Here is a 24136-nt window from a genome sequence, read left to right as displayed (position 1 = left end):
TGGTGGGTGTGAGGAGGCTGATGTTCTTTCTCCATCCATCTTGCTGTTTGCAAAACCTGTCTCAGCAGAGGACCAATACCAGAATTTTTAGGGTTTTTTTTCACTCTGTGCCATATAATGTTTTTCCTGCAGTTTATGTCTCAGTTGTGATAAGGGAAAGTTTTTGAGATGCATGAAGTAGCTGACAAGCTCTGCCCCTGGCACTCTCTAGGTCAGATGAGCAACACTAGTTTGTAGCTGCACAAATGAGAAACTGGTGGCACTTGAGAACCTGGTCTGTTTTCTGTTATTTTTTTAATGCTTTTGCATTTTAAAAATGTCATCCACGTAAGAATATATGGAGCTGTTTACATATATTTAAAAAGAAAGGGAAAATGAAAAGACCCTGCTGTCTTTTAGATGTGGAAACAGGTTCCTGAAACAGAAAGGCACCAACTGGGTTATTTTTCTTGTTCAGAGCATTTTGGATGATGGCTGAAGTGGATACCAAGGTTTGACATTCATCATTCAAAACCTCAGAATCCTGTAGAAGATAAACTACAAGAATTGTTTTGACTCGGGGAGAATAGAAATGGCCACAATGGGTCAAAGTGGAGTCTGTCTGTCTGTCCTCTGGGACATGGTATCTGATAAAAGAAGCCCAGGATGGAGTAGAAGAACAGGCTGAAGATTTAGGGACATTTCCTCATTATACTCACCCATTCTCCAGAAGATACAGTTTGAGGGAGTTGTTCCTTTTTTTTTAATAGTCTTCCAGGGCTTTTTGGGCTGTGGATCTTTGTGTTGCTCTCCAAGTCCTTGTGCCCTCAGCGCTCGTGATGGTCTAAGGCAAAACATTCCCACTGTACAGTTTCTGGGAATCTCTCCCAGGAATCCTCAGTCTGATCCTACCAGGGCTGACTTGGAGGGGCTCAGACCTGCTGGAAGTTTGTCCAACATACATTGGTCCTCAGAGGTGCAACAAGTAGGGCTTGAATGTTTAAACAGGTTTGGGGTTTTTTTTTAAGGAAAGTGTAGACAATAATTTAAACTAGACAAATTCTGATTTTTTTATTGATGATTCCAGTTCAGCAATAAATGTTACATTAGACCTAAGGAAACAGGGTGGTGGGTACTCCCAGAAACAAGTTTTGCAGGAATCAGAGTAAAATATATTGAATAAAAACCTAACAGAAACATTTAAATAGGCCATGGAGCCTGACATTGTTCCTTGCTATGTGAGTATATGCCTGTCTATGTAAAATATTCTGTACTAGTTTTCTAGAGCTCTAAAATGGAAGGGAAAAACTTCTGAAGAAGCTGAAATAGATCTTACCCATGTCTAATTTTGAAAAAAAAAAAAAAAAGAACTTAAAGGATTTTAGAAGTGTTTAGAACCATTGGCATTATGACAGCAAGAATCTCCATCATAATGTCACATGATTAACGAGATCAGAAACATTCTGGGATGTTCTGATCAGTTGTGTTAATGCCTCTTTTAAAGAAAGTATAAAGCTAATGCTCTATAAAATAGATACTTGAAAAAACAGTTTTGGTTTTCCTCAGGCAAGTGAGATTAGAGTTTCGTAATCTGTTTGACCAGCTGCAGAGGACGTTCTGTTTCTTTTTTTTTTCTTTTTAAGTAAATGAGCTTCATCTCGACACGATTAAAAAATTAAAAAAAAAAAAACAACCAAGAATCGAGCTTCAAAAATGCTCAGTTTTCACACATACTTTTAAATAGGAGCAACTGCATTGTCATGTCTTGTTGCAAATGTAATTGGGTTGGAGGTCATTAAAGACTTTGAATTAAAGAATTTCCAAGTTTCCAACTGTGCGTCCTCCCCTGTCAAGAATCATCCCATTTTTGGCTTCCAGACATAATTTTAGCAGATATTACTTTGCTGCCTCTCACATCTTACGTGTGTTGAGTCAAGCTCGCTCTTGTTCAGTTCAAAAAGCAGTGGTTTGCCTTGAGAGTTAATGTTGTTGATTAAGGTTACTTTGAAAGGTAGAAAGACATTATTAGATTTCTTTTTGTGTGCCTGCATGCAAGAGGACATGTGTTGTTTTATGTAAAGGGAGGATTCCAGCAATACTGAGCACTTCATTGCACAAAATAAATAGTTTTTCTTTCGTTCTTACTGGGAATCAGATTAGCCTATCGATTAGAAATACCTCAGCCTTTCATATTTCTTTTTTAAAAGAGAATAACAAAATAAGAGGCTTTGTAAAACCTGTTAAGAGTGTTTATATTTCCAGGTCTTCGTGCCTCTGTGAGGAGGAATGCATCTTAAGGAGACATTTGCAGAGCACCAGGGGTCTGCTGGAACCTCTGGGCTGGCTCCAGGTGTAAAGTATCCGAGCACCCACTTAAAGTGGCAGTTTGGTGATAAACTTGGTTGGGAATGAAGCCCTGGGCAGGGAGAAGATTGCATTGTTGAGCGAGCGATTGATAAATCTGCTTTATCGTGGCTCCTCTAAATCATTGCAGGAGATTCTGCTCGAACCCCTGATGTTTGTTTTCACGGAACCGTTGTTAGGAATATACAGCAAGCAACAAAACCAGATGTGTCACTGGTTAATTTGTGTTCACAGTGGCAGTTTTTCACTGACGTGACGTTTCAGACGTTGTTGCGGCAGAGCATCAGAAATTCAAGAAGTCGTCTCAAACATGTTGAAGGCGACCTCAGGTCTTCACAGGAAACCAGCTCAGAGAATGGCAGGCTCCTTGCTGCTCCCTTTGATTGCAAAGTGTTTAATAAAAAGCAAATTAGGAAATGAAGATTGTCTCGGGGATCAATCGGGCGCAGCAGTTCCGCCCGCTCGGCGCTATCTGTCAGACGTTAACCTGATTGGGAATGTTCTATTTGCTATAATAGCCTCAAAATCGGACTGAAAGGTTGACTTTAAAAATACCTGATGTATTTTACGTGTGCTCCGAGGCTGATAACAAACTCTGCAGTTCAAGTTTTAATAACTCGGGGTGGGGGGGGGGGGAGAGCTGAGAAACTTCAAAAGCTTCGTGATAAACGTTTTTGACAAAGCGTCAGCCCAACATTAGGCAGAATCTTGGTAAATCCTCTCATAAGTGGTTTAAAACGGAGTTTTGAACTTCTCCTTCACAAGTGTACGCTTAGAGATGTCATGGTATCTTTGGGTTTAGAAGATTCACTTTTATCTGGTGCATGTGCTCCGTTGGTGTTTCTGCCAACACCTCAGAGAGGGCAAAGGGGGGAACAGTGGAACAGTTTTCTCCTTTTGGCAGCCCTCTGCCCCTGCTCTGGACCATGACACTCATGGAGACTGGAAAAAGGGAAAGCAGCACTGGAGCAAAGCACTGAATGCTCCAGGTAAATATCAGAGTAAACCTTCTGAGCTGACAGGCTTTCTGACTGTCTTCATTGTGACAACCCCGAAACATCCTGGTCATAGAGAGAGCAATGGTTGGATGTGGCAACTGCTTGTTGGGTTTTGTGGCTCCTTGAGAAAAGCAGATGAAAGCCAGTTTATTACAGCTCTTTGAACCTTGCCTCCCTCCCCTCTCCTATCACCTGAGCCACTAGAACAAAGCAAAAACTTTGCTTTCCTTGCCTCCCCCTGAAAAAAAAAAATACCTAACTTTGCAATTTATGCTGCTGTTGTCTTTGAACTGTTATCTCTGCAGGACCTGCTCTGCCTTATGGCTTCCTTTGCCTTTCGAAAGAATTGAGTTTAAAATGCCCTGCAGTAAAGCCCTGGCTCAGCAAAATGCTTAGGCCCCTGCCTAATTTTAAGCCTATGAATGGCTCTGCTGGTGCTATCAAAGAGTTTTAGGGAAGTATCTTAGAATCATAGAATCCCAGACTGGTTTGGGTTGGAAAGGACCTTAAAGATCATCTCCTTCCTCCCCCTGCCACGGGCAGGGACACCTTCTGCTATTCCAGGTTGCTCCAAGCCCCGTCCAGCCTGGTTTGGACACTTCCAGGGATGGGGCAACAACAGCTTCTCTGGGCAACCTGTGCAGGGCCTCCCCACCCTCACAGGGAGGGGCTTCTTTCTAATATGGTTCAAGACTTCGCAGAAAAATGATCATAAAACTTCGGTCAACTCAATTAGATATTTACAGAAAATGCATCTGTATCTTATGGGAGCAAAGCAGGGAAAAAACAGTCATGTTAACAATCCTAACAGTGCTCAGGGAATCTCCAAAACACCCAGATCCTGATGAAGTCTGATGTGAAAGTGTTATGGGACTGCTCAGGAGCTAATGCTGATGATCCAAGGTATATCATCTACTGACTATAAATTGTGAAAAATGGAAATAACTTGTGTTAGAACCACACTAGAAAATGTTTGTATAGATGTTTCTCTTACGTTAAATACGTTTTTTTCACTACTGACAGAGAGACTTGGTTTTGTTCCTGCAGTCAAATTATTCCTTTCCTTCCCGAATCCTTTTCTTTCTTCCCACAGTCCCTCAAGGGAAGGATTTGTTGTGCTTCCCAAGGGCATCTCCTACTGGCAAATCCCTGAAGCAATAGACTGGTGCAAAACCCCCACCTTGGGTGGTTTTGCAACGTCTCCGTTCCCATTTAGAAGTGTCAGCAAAGTGAGCAAACTTCCAAACGTGCCCTGTATGTGGAAGTTCACATTATTCCAAGTGGGAATTGATGAATCCTGTACCTTTGGAAGTTATGCCTTTTATCTGATCCCTGACCAAGGAAAGCTTTTTTTCCATAATGGCAGCAGAAAATGGGCAACCACCTCTTGTAGGGACAGATTTACAGAGGTATTGCCATTCACATTTTCATTCTGTGTTGTAATTTCACATTTACTCTCCATGAAATGGTGTTTAGTGGATAAAATTAAATATTAGGCCTAGGGATTCCCAGATTTGTTGTTCTGTCATTGCACAGCAGGACACTCTGCAGATTGGACCTGTCAGGTCTTCTCCTTTCCCCCACCCAGTGTTGGCAACTTCACCCAGGTCATGAAGTTGGACTGATGGCAACAGGCTGGGAGGTCAGTGAAAAGCAGAATAAAATAGGAAGGAGAGATGTCAAATATTGCTTAAGGTGTTTTAATTTCTGTTCCTGAGGAGCAATAAAGCATAAATGCTCTCTACAGTCATAATAGTAATTGTAATGTACCTATAGGACAGAAGAATAATTTGTGTTATTAAACAGCCTAAGTATTTTCAGTATGAAATAAGAGATTTTCTGTTCTGGTGCAGTGATGCTGGCCCCTGCATGTAGGTTGTGGAAAACTTTGTTTGCAAAAACAAAGCTATTGTTTTAACAGAAACCACAGAAATTTGGCCTTTCATATTGAATCAGTAGCATAATGAGTAGTGGAGCAATAGTTCAACATCAAAGGAGACTTCTTGGATATATAGTGTGTTGCAACAACAGCAAAAAAGTTCCCACCAGAAAGGAATTTTGCCATATGTGAGCAGCAGACATATGTATTAGGTTAAAACCAGAAGATTTCCTTTGCTTTACACCAAAAACAAGAGAGACCTTGAGTGCAGACGTTTGCTGCTGGAGAGCAGTGTCAGTGGGCAAACGCTCCAGGAAAACCCAAAAAGCGTTGAGGATGCACCAAAAATTTGGCTCAAGCATCAGCATTTCACTTTTTAAAATGCCCTTGCTTTGCTCTGACTCGTGGCATTGCATCAGTGCTCTTCATGGATATACTTGCCCAATTTGTTTATGGTTGTAGCAAACCCAGAAAAAATGTATTTATGTAAAATATTTTAGGAAAAATAATGATTACTTTGAAAATTCTGTGATAAATTCTGGTGGGATTTTTGGCCTGCTTCCTTTGGATAGAGTTTTACCTGGTTCTGAGTTGTGAGACCACCTAGTGTAAAGGAGAAGTTTTTGCCCAGACAGCCCATAATTCCAGCTTCAAGGAGAGATAAAGGTGCTGAAGATTGAGTGTTTTAATGACAACATTTTAAAGCATCTCCATATGTATTCCTGGAACTAAATTTGCTTTAATTTTTATTAACATTCACATGGCTTTTTTTTTTTTCTCCAAAGTTCCAGAGGTTTTCTTCTCATGAACGGGGAGAGAAGACACATCAATGGATGTAATTTGAATTTAGAAGGCACTTAAAGAGAGACCTGTATTCAAAATTATTCTTGGCACATGTTTTGAGGATGTAAAGTGGAAGCCTTCTTCTGTGGGCATTAGTAAGGAGATAATTAAGACTACAGTAGGTAATTATGGTAGCTTTTATTACTGCATCTTTCATTAACTAATTATATTAATTTGGTAACATTTGAAAAATTCTTTGAAGATGAAAAGTGCTAACTCTTACTACCTTTAGTTGCAGCTTTACTCTGCACTGGTCATAAATATTGAGGGCTTTTCTTGATACAGATGTACATCCATGTGTGTGGAGTTGCTGGTATATATATATAAATATATATATATATATATATATATAATTATATATTGATATCAAAAAAAGACTCTGCCATTATCTGGCATGATCTGATCAGGTTGAGCAGCAACTTTCCTGCTGGCACTCTCTGTTTCAAAGTGAAAATACATTGGTATTTAATGGTTTTTAGAAAATTTTCCTTCCTTTGTAATTATCACTTATTTATTTAACCCTCAGACCAGAGAAGTGAATGATTGTGACCCCAGACTTGCCATTGGTGTGATGGAATCAGGAATCAAGTCCTGTCTACTCTCAGGAGCACACCAAAAGTAGGAAATTATTTCAGGTCAAAGAAGCAAAACATCATTATTTGTAAATACAGTATCTTCACAGTAATAATCAATACCAAGAAGTTAAAAATAGTAATTATTTCTGTTTATGTAATTCTTCAGAACTGAATTTCCTTTCAGGGAATCCAACCCTTTTTAAAAAAAACATTCTGTGGTTAAATAATCAAATCAGTTTTCATATATTAGAGACTAAATCCTTCCTACATTCCCGGTTCATACTTGTTCCTGTGGTTCTTAGGACTCTTTCTCTTCCCAGCTTTTAGCTGATTTAGATTAAGCCCTGCAACAAACACCAAAAGTTAATTCCTGCCTCGATTAGAGATTTTGTCATGCTGCCATCGTACCTTTTTGTCTCTCTAGGGCTCCTTGTCAAAAGTATATGCTTTACAAGTTGGTTTTTTTTAAAAAAACCACCCTTTTTCACAGCCTCAGTCTCCCCCAGGTGTCCCTCTGAATTCTTCTGGTCCTCTGCATCATCCCAGCACCTCTGGGAGCCCCACTCCCAACTCCACGTGCACCAGCTCCACGTGTCTCCAAAGGGCTCCAGCCTCCCATGAGCAGAGTTGGGGTCGAAATAATCTTCATTAAACCTTTTTCTGGTGATAATCAACCCGGGATGGAATAAAAGGAGGGGAAAAGTGCCTACCCAGAGATGCAGTTCGGGACGTTCCTTTCTCCTCCCACATCAGCTGGTTCCCAACGTCTCCTGCACCACAGTGCCTGTGATGGACTCTTCCACAAACTCCACTTCAGGTCCCAAAATCTGCCTGTAATATTCCAGTGGTGTGTTCTCCAAGCCATGACTCTTCTCTTCCATCCTTCTCGTGCCTCTCAGTGCTGCGTGCGACCAAAACAATATGATTTTATTTTAGGATCCTTTCCATTTTTAGGAATAAATCAAATGAATGTGCCCTTTCTACAGCTGTAATTCACCCACATTGTTGCAGGGGAGCTTATTATCTCATTTACATTTTTAAGGGCTTTTCAAAGTGTAGGATATCTGGGCTGGAAAGCAAAACATTTCATTTCTTTGTTCTCTGGCCAACACAAAGCACTTCCAAGGTCAGGTATGGTGTAGCCATTCAACAGCAAACATGTTTACATGGCATTTGAAAGCCCGTTTAACTGAAAAAAAAAATACTGTGTAACAGTGATGCAAGTCAACTTAGCACAGCTGAGGGACAGGGATTCATTCTGTACCTGGAAAAATTTAACTAAATAAGTTTTGGTTTCCATTCAAGGGAAAAAAAAAAAGCCTCTGACGCTTAAAAATTGGCCTGGACTTTTATTTTTTAATCCGTTTTTCTTCATCTCAGCAGTTATTAATCATAAGTTCTGTTAGTCTTTGGGCAAAAAGTGACACTTTGAAGCTGTAGAATAAAAAAATGCATTTCTAAACAGAACAAAACATTGGTTAGTTTTACAAAAGAGATGTTCTTGGATGTACTGGGGTAAGTTCTCTTCTGTTTTTAAGAGTTTTCTACGTGGCAAAAGCTTCCCTGTCTGATTCAGAAGAAGATTTGGGAGTGCTGGGAGCTTCAGGAATAGCCATCAGCATTCAGGCTCTGGCCACTGCATATGAAGCTTTTTGACAATAGAGCCAACTTTCAATGGGATCTCTAAAAAGGTGCATTATCCGTGACATCCATCGTAATTCCTCCTAGGAAATTAATGGGCAACAAGCTTGCTTAGTTCTAATTACTCTTCTCAGAGCTTAATCATATGCAGGAATCTACAGCAACCCTGAGATTTTGATTTTACTTTTGCTTTTTGGCACAGCCTTGATCAAATGCTGATCTTTTGGTTTTACTTTTCCTGTCATTGTGCTGATAGAAAAGCTGGAATAGCCAAATGAACATTAATTACTCATGGAATGTGTGCAATGCAGCAATAGGCCAAAAAGTGTCTAGTTAGAGGTATTTGTGATTGATCTGAGGAGTTAGTTGGGGGGGGTTTTTTGCCATTTCAGTACAAAACCTGCCAACAGGCAGTTATGGTGTGATTGGAAAAGTCTGTGAGCTCACAGTATATTCTGGTCTGGACAACTGGTGAATGGATGACTGTAAGACTTGATAGTTTGCTACACTTACATGCCATAGTAAAAATACCTTATTTCTAAATTTAAGACATTTTCTGCCCTCATAATGAAATAAAACACGTGTGCTCCGTGCTGGCAAACACCATCTCGGGTAGGTGAGCCTAACAAAGGCTGTGTTATCTGAATTTCCCAAATGAAATCACTTGCAGATGCGTTGCAAACCCTCAGATTTATAAAGGAACTGCTCATTTTATCTTCCGAAGAACATGTTTGTTGTAAAGAAGAAAAGTAAAAAGGGAGAAGTGAAGGGAGGAAAGAGCAGGGCACCAGTTCTCTTTGCCACCATGTGGTTGCTGTCTTTGAGCAGGAACAATCTGAGATCCTGTTTTGTGCTCAGGACTTGCAGATCTGTGTGCTGGGTGTGACATAAATCTGTTCTCAGGCACAGATTATGTTTGTAGGTAAACACATACATTTGGACATACACATCCCATCTCTTGACTGACTTCAGAGTCCTGTGAAAGAATCAAACTTGCTCTTGAGCACAAGGGAAGGATGACTGATGTGGGGCAAGGTTTTCTCCCTCCTTATTTTTCACTTTTAAAAGCTGATCCTGAAATAGCAGGAGAAGATGGGTCGTACTTTGTAGTTTATCCAAAACATGCTCCAGGAATGTTCCTGAGGGTCATCCTGGACTGGTTATGTCTGGACACTTTGGGCTTATGGCAGCACTTTTGTCAGATTAATTGGGGTTTTGGTGATATTTCTGATACATGGAATGAGCCCTCTCCTTATTGCATTTCTACGTTGCGTAACCTGCTCATTTTAGTTTTTAAATCAGAGTGTGCTTGTTTGTGTTTTACCTCACGAGATCAGATGTACAAAAAGAAAACAAAAAGCCTGCAATTCCCACATAATTCCCACATATATTTCGTTATGTTAATGCAAATTCCTGGTACTGCAAGACTTGTTGAGTATTGAACACGGGTTGTACATTCAAAGCCTGGATTTCAGCACTGCTCAGAAGCTGTGATAGCATAAAAGTCCCTGGGCAGATTTGAAGTTCATACTTGGGTCTGGTTACAATTTTTGGCATCAGAACATGTAATAGTCTTACAGCTATAAGACTTTAAAGTTGATGTCTGGCATCACTTCAAAACAGCGTGCAAGATCTATCATAACTCGTCCTCTTATCTCAATAGCAATTCTATCCTGTAAATTATTGGAGAGGACAGTATTTCGGTGCTGTGGAAAAGAGCAAGGCTTTTTTTCTGTTAAATCTTTGCCCCACGAGTACTTTTAATGATCTTGAGTTATTCAGGGGTGTTCTGCTCGGAGGAAGCAAACATCAACCATGTGGTGCGTTCTGCAAAGTGCCCTGAGTCCGTGGGCTCGTTGGTGTGTCCTCTCAAGGGAGAGGCAGGGGCACCAGGGGAGGGTCAGGTTAGATATTAGGAAAAATTTCTTCACTGGAAGAGTGGTCAAGCATTGGAAGGGGCTGCCCAGGGAAGTGGTGGAGTCCCCAGCCCTGGATGTGTTCAAAAAATGATCAGATGTGGCGTTTTGGGATATGGCTTAGTGGGCATGGTGGGATTGGTCAGAGGTTGGGCTTGATGATTTTGGAGGTTTTTTCCAGCCTTAATGATTCTGTGATTCTGTAATTCAAGGGTGCAGCTCAGCTTTTTAAAAAGCAGCACTGGAGGCTCCCTCAGTGGCATATCTCCAGCACAAGCCCCTTCCCAGGTCCAGCCCTGCCTCTCCCAGCTGATGGGTATCAATGCCCCCATTTCCTGCCATACAAAAGATAACTCAAAATACTCCCTTTCTGAGGCTGCAGCCGCCTCTGTGTTGGTGTCAATCCCCCCTCCACATTGTGCACTTTGCCTCGAGTCAGCACTTGCAGTTAACAATGCCTTTATTCAAGCTGACAACATCACTAAGCTTTCAGTAAATGTGTAAGTAAATGTTAAGCGTGTATTCAAACATCCAACAATGAGTAGGAAACTTTCAAAAAAAAAAAAAAATCTTTGAAACTTTGTATTGTTTGTTTGGTGTGTATCTGTTAGAAATAACATAGACTATCAGTTCCTTGGGGCACGCTGTTCCTTTGTTAAGCATATAACAAAAAGATCAAGGCCCCGAGTGACTGCTGTAATAAAAATAAATATATAAGAAGAACAATAATGACAAAATAAATTTGTCCATGCATTTTATGGGCTTGGTTTAGAAGTGATTACTTCTGAACTAAATAAAGATTGGATAGTTGTGGTAAAGTGACATGATCATAATGTTCCTTTTATTCACTGCCATTTATACTCATTTGTAGATCAGATGCTAGACTTGACTGCGGGGCGGGAGGGGAGCCCCTCGTCTCGGCCAGCATCCCATTTCAGGAATATGGAATACATTTTCTCTGCAAATTCCAGGCATTGTTTTCCAGAGAGAGGATTATTCTTCTGGCTTAAAGGCAAAATTATTGGTACACTGCAAAACTGTCCCTGGGTTGAACAAGACGACGGCAAAACTCTGAGACATTCGCAAATGCCGTGGTTGCAATTGCAGTGCTTCCATTTATCTCCCAATCATTGAGGGTATTTATTGCATTTTTAGTATGAATCCTTGCAGATTATAATAAAGTGGAACTATTAAGATGTAACTGCTGTTAACTCAATGGTCCTACCTGTGCAGATCGACTCAGTGAGTGGCCAGAGTGACTCTGTCACCTCCCGAGTCCCACTGGGAACTCACCCTCACCATGCACCACCTTATTGATCAGCTGGTGCAATGACGTGACCTGTGAGTTTTCCTGCCATCCCGTGTTTCTCAGGGTGTGTTTTGCATCCCTTGGTGTCGTTGCAGGCCTTGCAGGACGAGCTGGAGAGTTACCGCAGTCAGGTGTACGCAGCCGAGAGGAACCTGCAGCGCCACGAGCTGAAGGCCCAGGAGCAGGTACTGGGTGCTGCCCCCTCCCCATCCCCTTCCCTTGGGCAAGGAGGCCCCGTGGTTTTAGATAATACCTTCCTTCAGAGCAAAAAAAAAAAAAAAAGTACATATTTCCCTGCAGATTTTTCAGCCAGCTTTCTTTTCTGTTTTGTTGGTAATAAAAGAGAATTAAACTGTCTGAACCCTTCAGGCAAATGCTTATCTCCTGCTCTCCGTTGCAAGTTGGTATTTCGGCTTTTCTGGCTGCTAAATGATGCATTTATTTTGTACTGACTATTTTCAGCTGGCTGTACTGTTTTAATAGAGGTTTCTGAGACTATTCAAACCTGTTGTTTAATGGTTTGTATGAAGAGAATTATAATTGGATGGGTATCTGAGCTAAAAATAATCTTTATTCCTGATCTTCTGTATTCATTGTCCTAACATGTTGTCTGTAAACAATTTCATATGATTAATAGTGCTGAAATTTTTCTGGACACTTTCAGTGGAATCAGAGATTTAGTGTGCTTTGAGCAAAATAGTGTATGTTGTTTACAGACTAGTTTTGGAACAGAGGGTCAATGATCTGCATTCAAACCAGATTAAATTGAAATAGTCAGGCAAGCATACAGGTGATGAATGTCTGAATCAGACAGGACTTCATAGATTTCTAATACAAATCAGGTTTTTCAGCATTTGAGAACTTTATTTGGTGCTGAGTCAACAGTATCAATAGCTTATATCCTATATAAAGCATTTCTAACTCCATACCTGCAGGAATAATAAGGTGAGGTGGTTGTAGAAGATTAATGGTCATTAATTTCATATATTTTTTCCATGGTTGTTGCTGTCCTACTTGCACATGGGAATCCTTTCACATTCACATATTTCCAGAGTGTCAGTAATTAACTGTTCCATTCTCTCTCCCCTCTGCCTCCCAAATCCAGATGTTGGGCCAAGTTCATCTTTAGCTGATGAGGAATTTGGTGTAGTTGAGTGAGTTGGCCTACAAGCCTTGCATTTTGGCTTCAGAGTCTCCTGGAAAAGGAGGAGGAACAATTAGCTCTTTTAAGACGTGCTTGTCCTTCCCAGGGAAGAGCATTGGCTGCACATGAGAAACATCCTCTTCCAAATCTCTCCATTTTTTATGTTTTTCTTTGATGTTTTCTGACCCATTTTGAGAGAGGATCCAGAAGAAGAAACCAAAAAAATGACTTGTGAAATACAGAGGTAGAAGGCCTGACATGCAGACCCACAGGGTGGTCCCCCCTTTCTACCTTCAATTAAAGAATTGTTAACTATTTTTAGAAGGGGGTGATGTTTTCGTAAGTTAGGGGCCATTAATTCTTAGTTCTGTATGAATAAGATTATAATAAAGATAGATAAAGTGAAAGATCCTAGATAGGTTTTGATTAGTCCGGAGTGTTTTCTCTTCCTCAGCATCTGCTCCAAACCAACCTACAGAACTATCCTGTCCACACTAAATTAATGAAGGACGAGCTCAGCCAGTAACATGTTGTTCCCCAGTATGATAGAACAGAAATGTTATTTAAATTACAGTTTACTGTCCATCTCTGAGCTTTCCCTGCAAGGTTGTGTTGGCAGAGTTTGGTAACACTCATGTCCAAGTTCATCAGTGATCTGGGCTCTGCCATTCATCCATTGGGACCTTCTGAAGAGCTGGAGCCACTGAGGATGGTTTTGTTTAGGTGGCTTTGGTCTGTTTTGTAGACAAACATTTTGAAAGTTGTTAGTGTGTCTTCTCCATGACTGGTTAATTCATTAGTTCTGCTTATCTCTCCAGAGGAAAAATGCAAAAACGACTGGCTCTGACACTTTTCCAGTGATTATGTTTGGCCAGGGCACCTGTAAACATGTTCATCAAGTGTTAACAGTAGTTAACGACTCATCAGCCGATCAGGGAGTTGAAATATTCAAGGCAGTAACTTGTTTTCTGCTTTTACCAAAGATTGCCTGAATCAGAACTGCATAAAACACGGACATTTGTGCTGGCACTGTTACAAAAGCCACTTTCCTGAGCTTTTACATGTCTATAAATAAGGAGGAGAGAGGGTTAAACAGCTTCTGTTTTTCATTAAAAGGAAAAATCTTGTGTTTTGATTCTATAACAACAACAAACAAATGAATGAGACATGAAAAAACATCTTGTTGTGCTTTTAATTAAAAATAAAAAGCTGTTTCTCGTTATGGCTTGTTGGGTGGTATCTTGGTGCTCCATGTTGGCTGTTTTTTCAGTGCAATGTCCTTATAACTCTTCAGTCTCCAAGAGTGACTGACAGAGCTGCAGAGCTTTAACTCTTTGTTACAGTGACCCTCTGGTGATCACACAGACTTAACCTTTCATTATTATAATTATCCAGAGAGACAGAGACAAACTATCCCATAAATAAAGGGGGGAAAATGCGTTGGGCTCTGTCTGTGCAGAGCCGAGTGTGGCGCTGCAGCTGGAGAGCAGCAGCTGTTTTTATGGAGCTTTTCCACTCCCATACTTCATGTTCTTGGCTGAACTTGTGTTTTCTCCTCTTTATTTTTCCTGTCCCCTTTCAGTGTGAGTAGGTGCAATCCTGTTGTATCCGTGTTGTCTCACCAGTGGTTCTCTGGACAATGAGTTCCAATCACATTTGTCAAAAGTATTGGGGATTTCTCCCACTTTGAGTAGCCTGAATAATTTTATCTTTTCCATAAAGGTTGTCCTGTCTCTGTCCTGGTGTTCCAGGGCAATGATCCATGTGTTCAGTAACGCTGCACTTTAGGATTGGAGTCTCAGAGCTGCATCATCTTTCCCCATGTCAAACTGTTGGATGTTTCCTTCAAAATTTAGATGTTCACCTTTTTGAGACATATAATTGTATTTGTGGAAAGTGGCAAACTGGCAGCAAATGAAGTATAACTCACTTTTTTTTTTTTTTAATTTATAGTCCCAAGACAGTTAAAGCAGTCTGGGAAGGTTTCTAGGAAATTTGGGTGTGTCCAAACTATTTCCTTTAAAAGCAGCCTGGAAGTTTCTTCTCAGTTCTACATAGCTCTGGATATCAGCTTTCTGTCAAGTGATCCCATTTAGGTTGTGTTCCTTATCATGTCCTCTTGGGGTGAGCGTATCCCTTAGTTGTCCCTGATACATGTCTGGATCTAATTCCGACAGAAATATCTTTCATCCTGCTAAAAATGTTTCTCTTAAGTCAAATGGCTTTGTGCATTTGTCAGTCACAGTGAAAAAAATCTCAGTTGTTCATACAGGAGACTTTACATACTGTGAGTGTGTAATTAAAAATGACACACATCACTGAGAGCTTAAGCATGTCCTTAATGAATTCAGGAATTTAGGCATGTGCAACAAATTTTGCTGAATTGGGGCCTGTATGAAAATTCATGGTGGTGATCTTTTTGCTTTACTCCCTAGATTTCTTTAACATACCTAATTTAACTTCAAATTCCCTTTTTTGGAAGGATAATAACCCCAACTCAGTTTACTGAAAAGCTGCAAGAATTTCTCTTTTGAGAAATACAAGCAAGAATTTTCTCAGAAAAAAAACCCTATTCTTTCATTCCTTGTTCTAATGTTTTAGCTGTCGGGGTGGATTGGGTATGATGTAAGTTTGGGGATAATAGAGGGGGAAAAGTTTGCAAAAAACTGAAGTAGCAACATTATAGATACTCAAACCATACTCCTTCAAGCAGTCAACTCAAAATAGTCTTAAAGGAGAGAGATTCTCTCAGACAGAAAATCAATTATGTTCAATTCATTAATATTGCTGAGGAAACGAAGGAGAATAGCAATGGGGATTTCCAGCCCTTTAATTTCTTTTTCCTCAAATAGATTATAAAAAAGGGAGAAAGGAGTTATCTGAATGAGGATGTTGTAGAAGTATTTGGCATAAAATGGAACAGCTTAGTTTAAGTGGATTTCACTCATGTTCAAATGAAAACAGGAGTGATAATTGTAAAAGAGCCATGATTCAAAAGCATTCAGCCAGTGTTCATTTTTAATGTTTATTATCCTGACTTGCTTGATTTTTCATGACTGCTGGATATTTACCACACTCAGCCCAACTTACTGTTTCCATGCCAACTAAATATATTTGTTCTCAGACGAATGCTGTGATGCATCCTTCTGAAATTTTAGTTGCTGTGTAGCACAGAGAACTTCTAAGGTTTGCCACACCTTCTCCTTGCTGGGAACAGAGCTGCTTGCCAGAGGATTTGGGGAGCTGTGAGCAAGGAATCAGTGAGACACAAATGAGCAACATACACTGATGTGCACGGTGTGAGTCCGAAGTAGTTCTTAATCTGATGGCTGGAACACTTGAGTACTATTATCCCATTAGTTTAGGGCTTTTGCTCCATATTTCTTTTCAGAGACATTACCTAGTGGAAGGTGTCCCTGCCTGTGGCAGAAGGATTGGAATGAGATGATCTTTAAGGTCACTTCCAACCCAAAACATCCTGTAATTCTATGATTTTTAAAGGTATCAAAATGTTTTACATGCCATCAGGTGACAATCTGGGGCCCCTGCCTTGAATTTCCAGACTTTCTCAAAGTGTTGTCTTTCTCAGTCACCCAAAATCAGGCAAATAAGCTCTAGGTTATGTATTTAAAAGTCCCAGTTGGCTTTGTGTCCAGCTGCAGGTGAGGAGGATGGAGGCAGCCTTTGTTTCACTCCTTCCCAATGGAGGCTGATGGGGAAGAATCAGGCTGATCCTGGTTGTATCTCTGTAAGAGACCTTTCATGGATATAGGTGCCTCTATAGGTGTATGGCAATGTTGACTTCATAGAATGGTTTGGAAGGGATCTAAAAGAACACCCAGTTCCAGTCCCTTGCCATGGGCAGGGACACCTTCCACTAGACCGGATTTCTCCAAGCATATTTTACTTGGCCTTGAACACTTCCAGGGGTAGGACATGGATTTAGGTACAATAAAATGACCACAGGCATTATTTGGAGCCCAATTCTACCACTTTTTACATTGGTTTGTGTTCACCATATACACAATTCCCCTGATAAATTCATTAATTACTTTGATGCAAAGGTGGCCCCCAGTTTTTTAATTAAGACTGGGATTGTTAGAATAAATCATAATTTTGCATTTGGCACATTTTATATTTCTTTAATGGCTGCCTATGAAAGGAAAGAGAATTAAAATGAACATAGGAAATGTTTCTGTACAGTGAGAAGTTTCAGATTAGCAGAAGGAGATAGAAGCTGAGATTTGAGCACAGAAAAACAGCTTTGCAGGTGGGATTTGAAAGGAGCTGGAAATCAATGGAGTTGAAAGTTCCCAGGAGCTCCATATGGCAGGAACTGCGGGAGAGAAGGCTCTCACCAACTGTGCAGCTGTCAAAGGGAAAAGCGTCGATGATGATGATGTACGTGTGGAAGTCAGTGATCAAATGTTAGCTTTGGTAATCAGGCACAACTGGAAAATACACAAATATACACCTACTTTAGAGAAGAGAATGAATTATTGGAATGAGGTGGCCAGCTGGAGAAAGGCAGCAAACAGAAAGTACAGAACGACGAGTTAAAAGGAAAAAGAGAATTGTTACCAAAAGAGAATAGAAACATATGCCAGTGTGGAGGAATTAGAGAGCGTTTTAAAATGTCAGTTTTCTTGCTCTTCGTCTTAAATAATAGTGAATGAGAAAAAGATCTTTCTTTTAAGAGAGCAGCACCTCATTTGAGAGCGTCTGTGGTTTGCTTGCATATTATCAATTAAGGGGAGTTTGTTCTTTCAGAAGCAGTTAAAGCAGGACTACAAGGGACAGAGAGGCTGGTACTTAAAGCAGGGAATCCAAAAAAAAAGGAGAAATGGGAATGGATGGAGGAGCCAGCAGATGACAGAAGAGCAGAGCAGAGACACCTTATCTCCAGAGTGGGCTCCCAGCGGTGCCTGTTCAATTAGTAAACTGTCCCACTCTTTTTCTAAGTGATGAGGGGCTTGGATGGAGCAGAAGAAGACTGGAAAAGACCAACTTTATGCTGATCTTTACCTTCATTTAAATTCTGAAGTAGTACTTTGTTGTCAGTTTGATCACCCCCAATGCCATCCCTCAGAAGTCCGTCCAGGCAGCGCAGCCCTGGCGTCTCCTGCCCTGCCCAAAGCTGGGCAGGTTCTTCCCAACCCTCTGCAAACCTGGCAGCTGGTTTTCCCGTTGAGACACTGACTGGATTTTTGGTTCTTGGACATGGTGATCGTAAAAGGAGCTTCTGATGATTATCTGCAAAGATTTTCTTGTTCACACAGTCAGTGTGAAGATCTCAAGCCTGATCCTGCTGCTGCTGAGCTTCGGGAGCTCTCGCTGGTGTTGGTGAGCGCTCAGCACCTCCTGTACCAGACACTGGAACCTTCCCACCCTGGATGGGAGGGATTCTGTGGAAGGTAACACGTGCTGGAATGTAAAACTGAAATGCATAAATGTGTTCCAGCACTGGTGTCAGAGTTGCTTTATTTCAGACTGAACTACCCTGATAGTGCGTTAGGAATCGGCTGAGCCAGAAATCAACCCCGTGTGTTGGACAGGATGATCCCTGTGGGGCCCTTCCAACTCGGAATATTCTGTGATTCTGTGTTTTCAGCTTTGGCCCAGCAGCACTGGGGAGCAGCTGGGCTGGTTTGGGTTTTGGTTACTCCCAGTCAGGGGGTGTCAGTGGTGTGTGTCCCCCCGTCACCATCACCCCATGGAGGGGACAACCCTCCTGCTGCAACACCAACCTCTTGGGCCTATAAATGAAGAGCATTGACAAGAGCTGAGGGAAATAATGCTCAGGGAACAAAGATGGCATCGGCAATGAATCATCTGGAAGGAGAAGAAAATAAGTCCAGGATCCTCCAAATCCCAGCTGGAACAATAGCAGAGCCCTGGAGAGGGGGAGGTTGAGAGAACAGCGTGAATTTTCTAGCCACAACATTCCTGGTTGTTCCATGGTGTTGACAGTGAAAGCTTTTATTCCTCTCCAACTCGCCTAATCCCAAGAATCCTGTTCTTGCCATATGCAGCCCACTGGTGGGGGTTTTTTTCCAAAAGCTTTGCCTGCCTTCCCTTCCTTTGCAGCTATGAATTATATGGACTCAGATTGCTTAACTACAAACAGAGGATTTTCCAGGTGGGAGATCTTGGTTAAGAAAAGAAAGATATCGAAATACAAGCCACTGAAGTAATGAGGCCACTTGGATGCAGGTTGGGGGGAAAGAAAAAAAAAAGGACTTGGAGCTTGGAGCTCGGCAGGGCTGGAGGTCCCCTGGGTTAGTAAAACAACAAGGCAAAAATGTTTTGGACTCTCAGATGCTTTACTAGCTCAAGACAGACAAACAAAGAGGATGTCTATGCCACCAATTTATGTTTTATTGAAACTGTCAGGACAGGGGAGGTGCTCCAGCAGTATTTCCTCAGTGGAGAACAACATGGTGTTCACTTGACAAAATGACTTTGCTCAGCTGATCTCGCTCGGTTACTGTTTTCAGCTGAGCCAAATTCATGGGATTTATGGCGTTCATTACTTTGCTTAAGAACTTGAGAACATTTGTATCAAATTGCATTCTATTCCTCTAAATCTGGAGGAGCCATAATTCAGTGTCCGTGGCACAGCAAGAGCCGAAGTTCCCACTGCCTGAAAGGAGAGAGGATGTGGCCTGAAAAGCAGCAGATATTCGTGCTGGATTATTTTCTGAAAAGACAAATATTCAGGCCTTGATCTTCACTGAAACAATTGATACATCATTGGATCCCTCGTTAGGAAAAATTGTTTTCAGCAGATTTCAAGCTCTGGTTAAATTTTCTCTTGCAGCAGAAACCGGAGAGCTCTGAAATTTAAGGAAATTGCCAGTTTTGGTTGGTTTGGTTCCTGGGTTATAGACACTGCCCAGAGTGTCCCAGGCTGGCTGAGGGAGGAAGGGGCACATCTGGACCCCCAGAGGTTTTGTGGAAGTGGAGCTGTGCTCACTTAGACTTCAGGAGTGCTGAGAAGCAAAGGAGGAGTCCCTGCAATTAGGGAGGATACAAACGAGCAGTGATTAATCATTCTTTGCATTTTCAGGTTTTCTGTTTGTTTGTTTTGGTGCTGTTCTTGATTAGGGTGTTGTTTTTTTTTTTTTAGTTGGGATGGAATTTGTAGTGATGTGTCCTTCATGTGCCCTTTTCAAAGTGCTTTCAGAAAACTCCTTCAGCAGTGTTCACAGCACCTGAATGAAGCTGATCTGTGCAATATCATTATTATCATTACCTTCATTTAGAAGGAGGAGACTTTATTCTGAGATTAAATGATTTGCCTAAGACTGAAGGAGTTATTTTTACCTTTTTGGTACCCTAACCTGTTTTCAGATTTATTACAGCAGATATTTCATGTCTTCATTCATGTGTGTTGCAGAACAGATGCATAACCTTTTTAAGGAGTTTTCTCTTTTAAACAGCATTATAACATGCAATTGTTTAAATAATGCAGGAAGGGACTTGAGAGAGACAGGAAATTACTTTTCTCATCTTACTCACCCTGAAACGTGGAGAAAATTTGATAACAATTAAATGATCCTAATTATGCCTTTTGGTCACTATCCTAGTATTTCCTGGCACATGTGGAATTATTATCCTTCATAAATATTACAAACAGGCAGAAATCAAGATAACTGAAAAACCCACAGCACCCTAGTTAATTGAACTGCCTTTTGATTCTTATCTGACATAAACACAATGTGTTCATGCCCTTCAAGACAAGATTTATTTTTTTTTAAAGGAACTTGAACAACTCTTCTGTGGTGCCTTCATTTGCTTTGGCACTGTTTGCTTCAAAGTTTCTTTTGCAGTTTCCTTATGCTCCTCTGGTTCAGATAAAGTCATTTACAGCTGGGAAATCTGGAGAAGATTCCATTATTTGGGGCTTTTGAATTTTTTGATTATTTTTTTTTTTTTAATGAGACAGATATTTTGCAGCAGGGCCAGTGTGTTCTGGGTGAACTCAGCATCACAGACCTCTTGGGTGTAAGGAGGGAAGATCTGGCTGTTGGGAACCTCAGTAGGATCTGGTGGAGAGCGTGGAAGAGACCCGGAATACCCTCTGCTTTGCAGGCTGTTTTCAGCACGTGGGCTAAAATGCATCTGGTCATCTTGAAGATGCTGTGTTTCTCCTGGTTGTGCTTGAGTCGTTTCTTTCCAAAAGGAAGGGGAGTGACTGGAACCCAGCAAAGTGTCAGTGGGGTTTGTTCCTCCTCGGTGCTCCCACTGCTTCCAACCCAGCCCCACAAACATCCCTCTGAGGCTTTTAGAGATGATGAGTGGCTGCAAAACCAAACTGTGCCACCTGAAGAGTTCCTGAAGTGGTAAAATTGAAACTCATCTTGCACGAGTGCCCGAGGGAGTGGCTGCCACCATCCATGGAGGGATTTAAGATGTTTGTAGATGTGGTGCTGAGGGACATGGTTTAGTGGTGCCCTTGGCAGTGTTGGGTTAGTGGTTGGACTAAAGGCTTTTTCCAGCCTAAAAAATTCTGTGATTCTCTTGATCAGCATTGGGCCAGGCCTGACTGCTTGGTTTGGAAAGCTCAGGTTTGGATATTTCCCTTCTGGGCATCAAACCCCACTTTTATGTCTTTGAGATTGGTCAATGCCCAACTTCATGAACTGGGAGTCTGTGAAATTTCAACTGCCCTGCTTTTGGCATCACTTTGTATAATGGTGTGAATATTTGTCTCTTCTTTTTTTCCTAATTTATCGTGTGACTGAGCACACATGAGCTACGTGTGGCAGCTTCAGCTTTCCCTTGTCCCTGCTGACACCAAAGATGATTGATGGCAGAACTCTAAAACCTCATATGTTAGCCACCAACCTGAATAAACAAAGGCCAGTGTGGCAGCTTAATATTAAAAGCTATAAAACCTTCCTGGGGGTTCATGGATTAAATCAACTCACCGAAATGAATTTTCAAAAAAAAAAAAAAAAAAAAGCTTTCTCAGGACTGAAGAAAAACGAGCACAACGGTGAATGAAATAGAGCCATCCTCATCCAGCAGACTAAAGCCCTCCTGAGGGCTGAAGAATTGCAATTTTAAACATCCCTCAAGGGTGCAAGAGGAGACACACAGTATTTGTGGATCCTAGGGAGGCAGCTTGAGGCTATAAAAGAACAAAAAAGCCCTTTAAGGCACAAAAAACCCCACATATCCCTGCAGACATAGCTTTCATTGGTCAAAAATAAGTGCTAAAAAATAAAAACCTTCCATCATTAAAATGAGCATCCATCAGCTCACTTGGAGTTATAAGAAGTGATTTAGACTTTTGCCATGCACTATTTTAATCTCTTGGGTCAATAAACCTTGATAGTGACTTCAGCCAAAAATACCAGCAGGTTGTTCACCAGAACGTGGCAGGAAACAGCTGGGAACTTATTTTCATCATATTGTGATGCAATTACTAGTGAGCACAGCTGAAAGTGCCATATTTTGTCTTCTACAACAAATTGGAGTTGCATCCAAAAGGGCAGGTTTCACTGCAAAAAAAAAAATGTGTCTTCTCTCTATAACAGAGTAAGGAGTGAGCCCAAGCCGTGCTGCAGCTACCAGGGCTTGTTTCTCATTTTCTTTCTCCACTTTCAGCTGACCCCATAATATATCTCTATTTTTTAAAGCATAGCACATATTTCTTCCTGGCTTTCCAAGAAACACCTCTGTCAAAAGGGAATGATCCCTTGCTGCTTTACAGAGTTAATAGCAAACATTACCAGCATTGTGAAAGCAGGTATTTAAAGGACAATTACAGGTTAAACTATTAAAAGCAGTGACCTGGTTTCAAGAAAACTGTCGCACAATTAGAACGTTCTTATTTCCCTCACACAGCTGTATTAAAATTTTTGTTGCCATCTACATATTGGCCAGGTGATCATGTAGGTCCTCTTACCCATGAAATAGATCTTTATTGTTCCAAATTTAGGAAATAAAAGCATTTTGCTGCTCTGGCCGCCTGTTTCTGGTCTCATCTCACCAAGAATAAATGGAACATGTTGAATCAACTGAAATATATGTTTCTGCTCTATCAAGGTCCCCACCCAAACGAGCTGTTGGCTCAGAAAATATTTATCCTGGCAAAGCACCTAGGCATTACTTTGGAAGCCTTGATAGAAATAGTAGCATAAATTTATTGGCGTAGCTTTCAAAAACATAAATTTCGATTGCTGGCTTATAGACAGGCAGAGTTCAAACAAGGTTCCCTGTCTCACCTCTTTTTATTTTTTTTTTCCTTTAGATTTGCATAGTGGCATCACTTCCTCGCAGTTCCCAAGGAAAGCCTCTAATTGCCCATTTGCATAAAGATTTGGCGATTTCTCTGCCGTGTCGGGGGGGATGACTCAGGGCGGAGAGAATTTTCCTAACGTTTCATCGGGATTGTTTTATCCCTTTTGTATTGATAATTGTTAACGCAGATTTTGGCAGGAGCTGCTTTTCCCGTGAGAGGGTGGCTGGGGGTGAGCTCCGAGCCGGGTTGTTCTCACGTGTTGGGAGCTTGTGTTGCTCCTTCCAGGCTGGAGCTGGGCCTTGGAACTCCTGCCTTCTCCAGGTTTTAAGGCTGAGGTTTTTTGGTTTGTGGTTGCAGTGGTAAGATTTCAGCGATTTGGGAACTAAAAATTAGCCCCAAATGGTGTTGGAGTGTAAACTATTGGGGGGAAAAAAAAGGATTCAATTCGAAAGTTTAAAGGTATTTTATGAGTTAATCTGCTATTGAGTCCCTTTGATCCTTTATTTACATATTCAGCTGCTAATCCAGAAAAACACCTAAGTCCTTGCTTAATTTGAATTAAGCAGTTAATCCTATTGGAAGTTAAGTACAGATGTGAGGCCCTGATTCAGCCAAGGACTAACAAGGAGTGTGAGCCTGTCCTGGGTGAGGGACTGACCTGAACCAGACTCTCTGGACTTATCCTGGCTCAAGACTCAGCAAAATCCAACCCTACTGGAGGGACACAAAGCACAACGCTTCCAGCTGATCCATCTTCACGTGACACTGTTTCCTCAACATCTGTGGAATAAGGTTAAGGACTAAAATGTCCTCCTCGTTTTGGGGTGAACATCTGGCCTCATAACAGGTCCAGGATGCTCAAACCTGTTTGTTGAAAGTCCTGTAGCCTCCATGAAGTTGAGGAAGACGCAAAGTGCAGTGAAAAGTAGTTGCATGATGAATTTAAAACAAACAAACACCAAACCAAATCCTTTAAGGCACCTGGAAGTTGAGAAATTTTGTAAAAGAAGTTCCTGGGAAACAGGAATTCACCTTGCCTAAGGGGGCAAGGGACAAATGTCTCTCCAGTGACCTGGTTCGGATACCTAAGACAAAAAGAAAACTTCTATCAATTTGCAAAGTGTATATCTCTATAAATGCTTAATTAAGATGGATTTAAGAATGATTATTGCTTCTTCAGGCCACGTCCCAAGTAATGCCTTCCTGGGTTTTTTTCCATTATTTTTTTCCTCTCCA

The 24136-nt window shown here is 41.2% G+C and overlaps 1 protein-coding gene across 4 annotated transcripts in view; it reads left to right on the top strand.

Moving 5' to 3' along the window:
- The window catches only part of CEP112 (centrosomal protein 112), a 155433-nt gene that overhangs the window by 127219 nt on the left and 4078 nt on the right, over window positions 1–24136 (top strand). For all 4 annotated transcript variants that reach the window (XM_051797644.1, XM_051797643.1, XM_051797642.1 and 1 more), the window contains one exon: window positions 11600–11689. In XM_051797644.1, coding sequence (XP_051653604.1) covers window positions 11600–11689 — 90 coding nt within the window. The remainder of the gene's footprint in view (window positions 1–11599; window positions 11690–24136) is intronic.

Source organism: Manacus candei, unplaced genomic scaffold (assembly GCF_025592945.1).
Source record: "Manacus candei isolate 608988 ecotype Guabito, Panama unplaced genomic scaffold, ASM2559294v1 h1tg000047l, whole genome shotgun sequence".
Classification (NCBI taxonomy): Eukaryota; Metazoa; Chordata; class Aves; order Passeriformes; family Pipridae; genus Manacus; species Manacus candei.
Note: the sequence above shows the minus strand (reverse complement) of the source record. Positions and strands in the feature narration are given on the sequence as shown.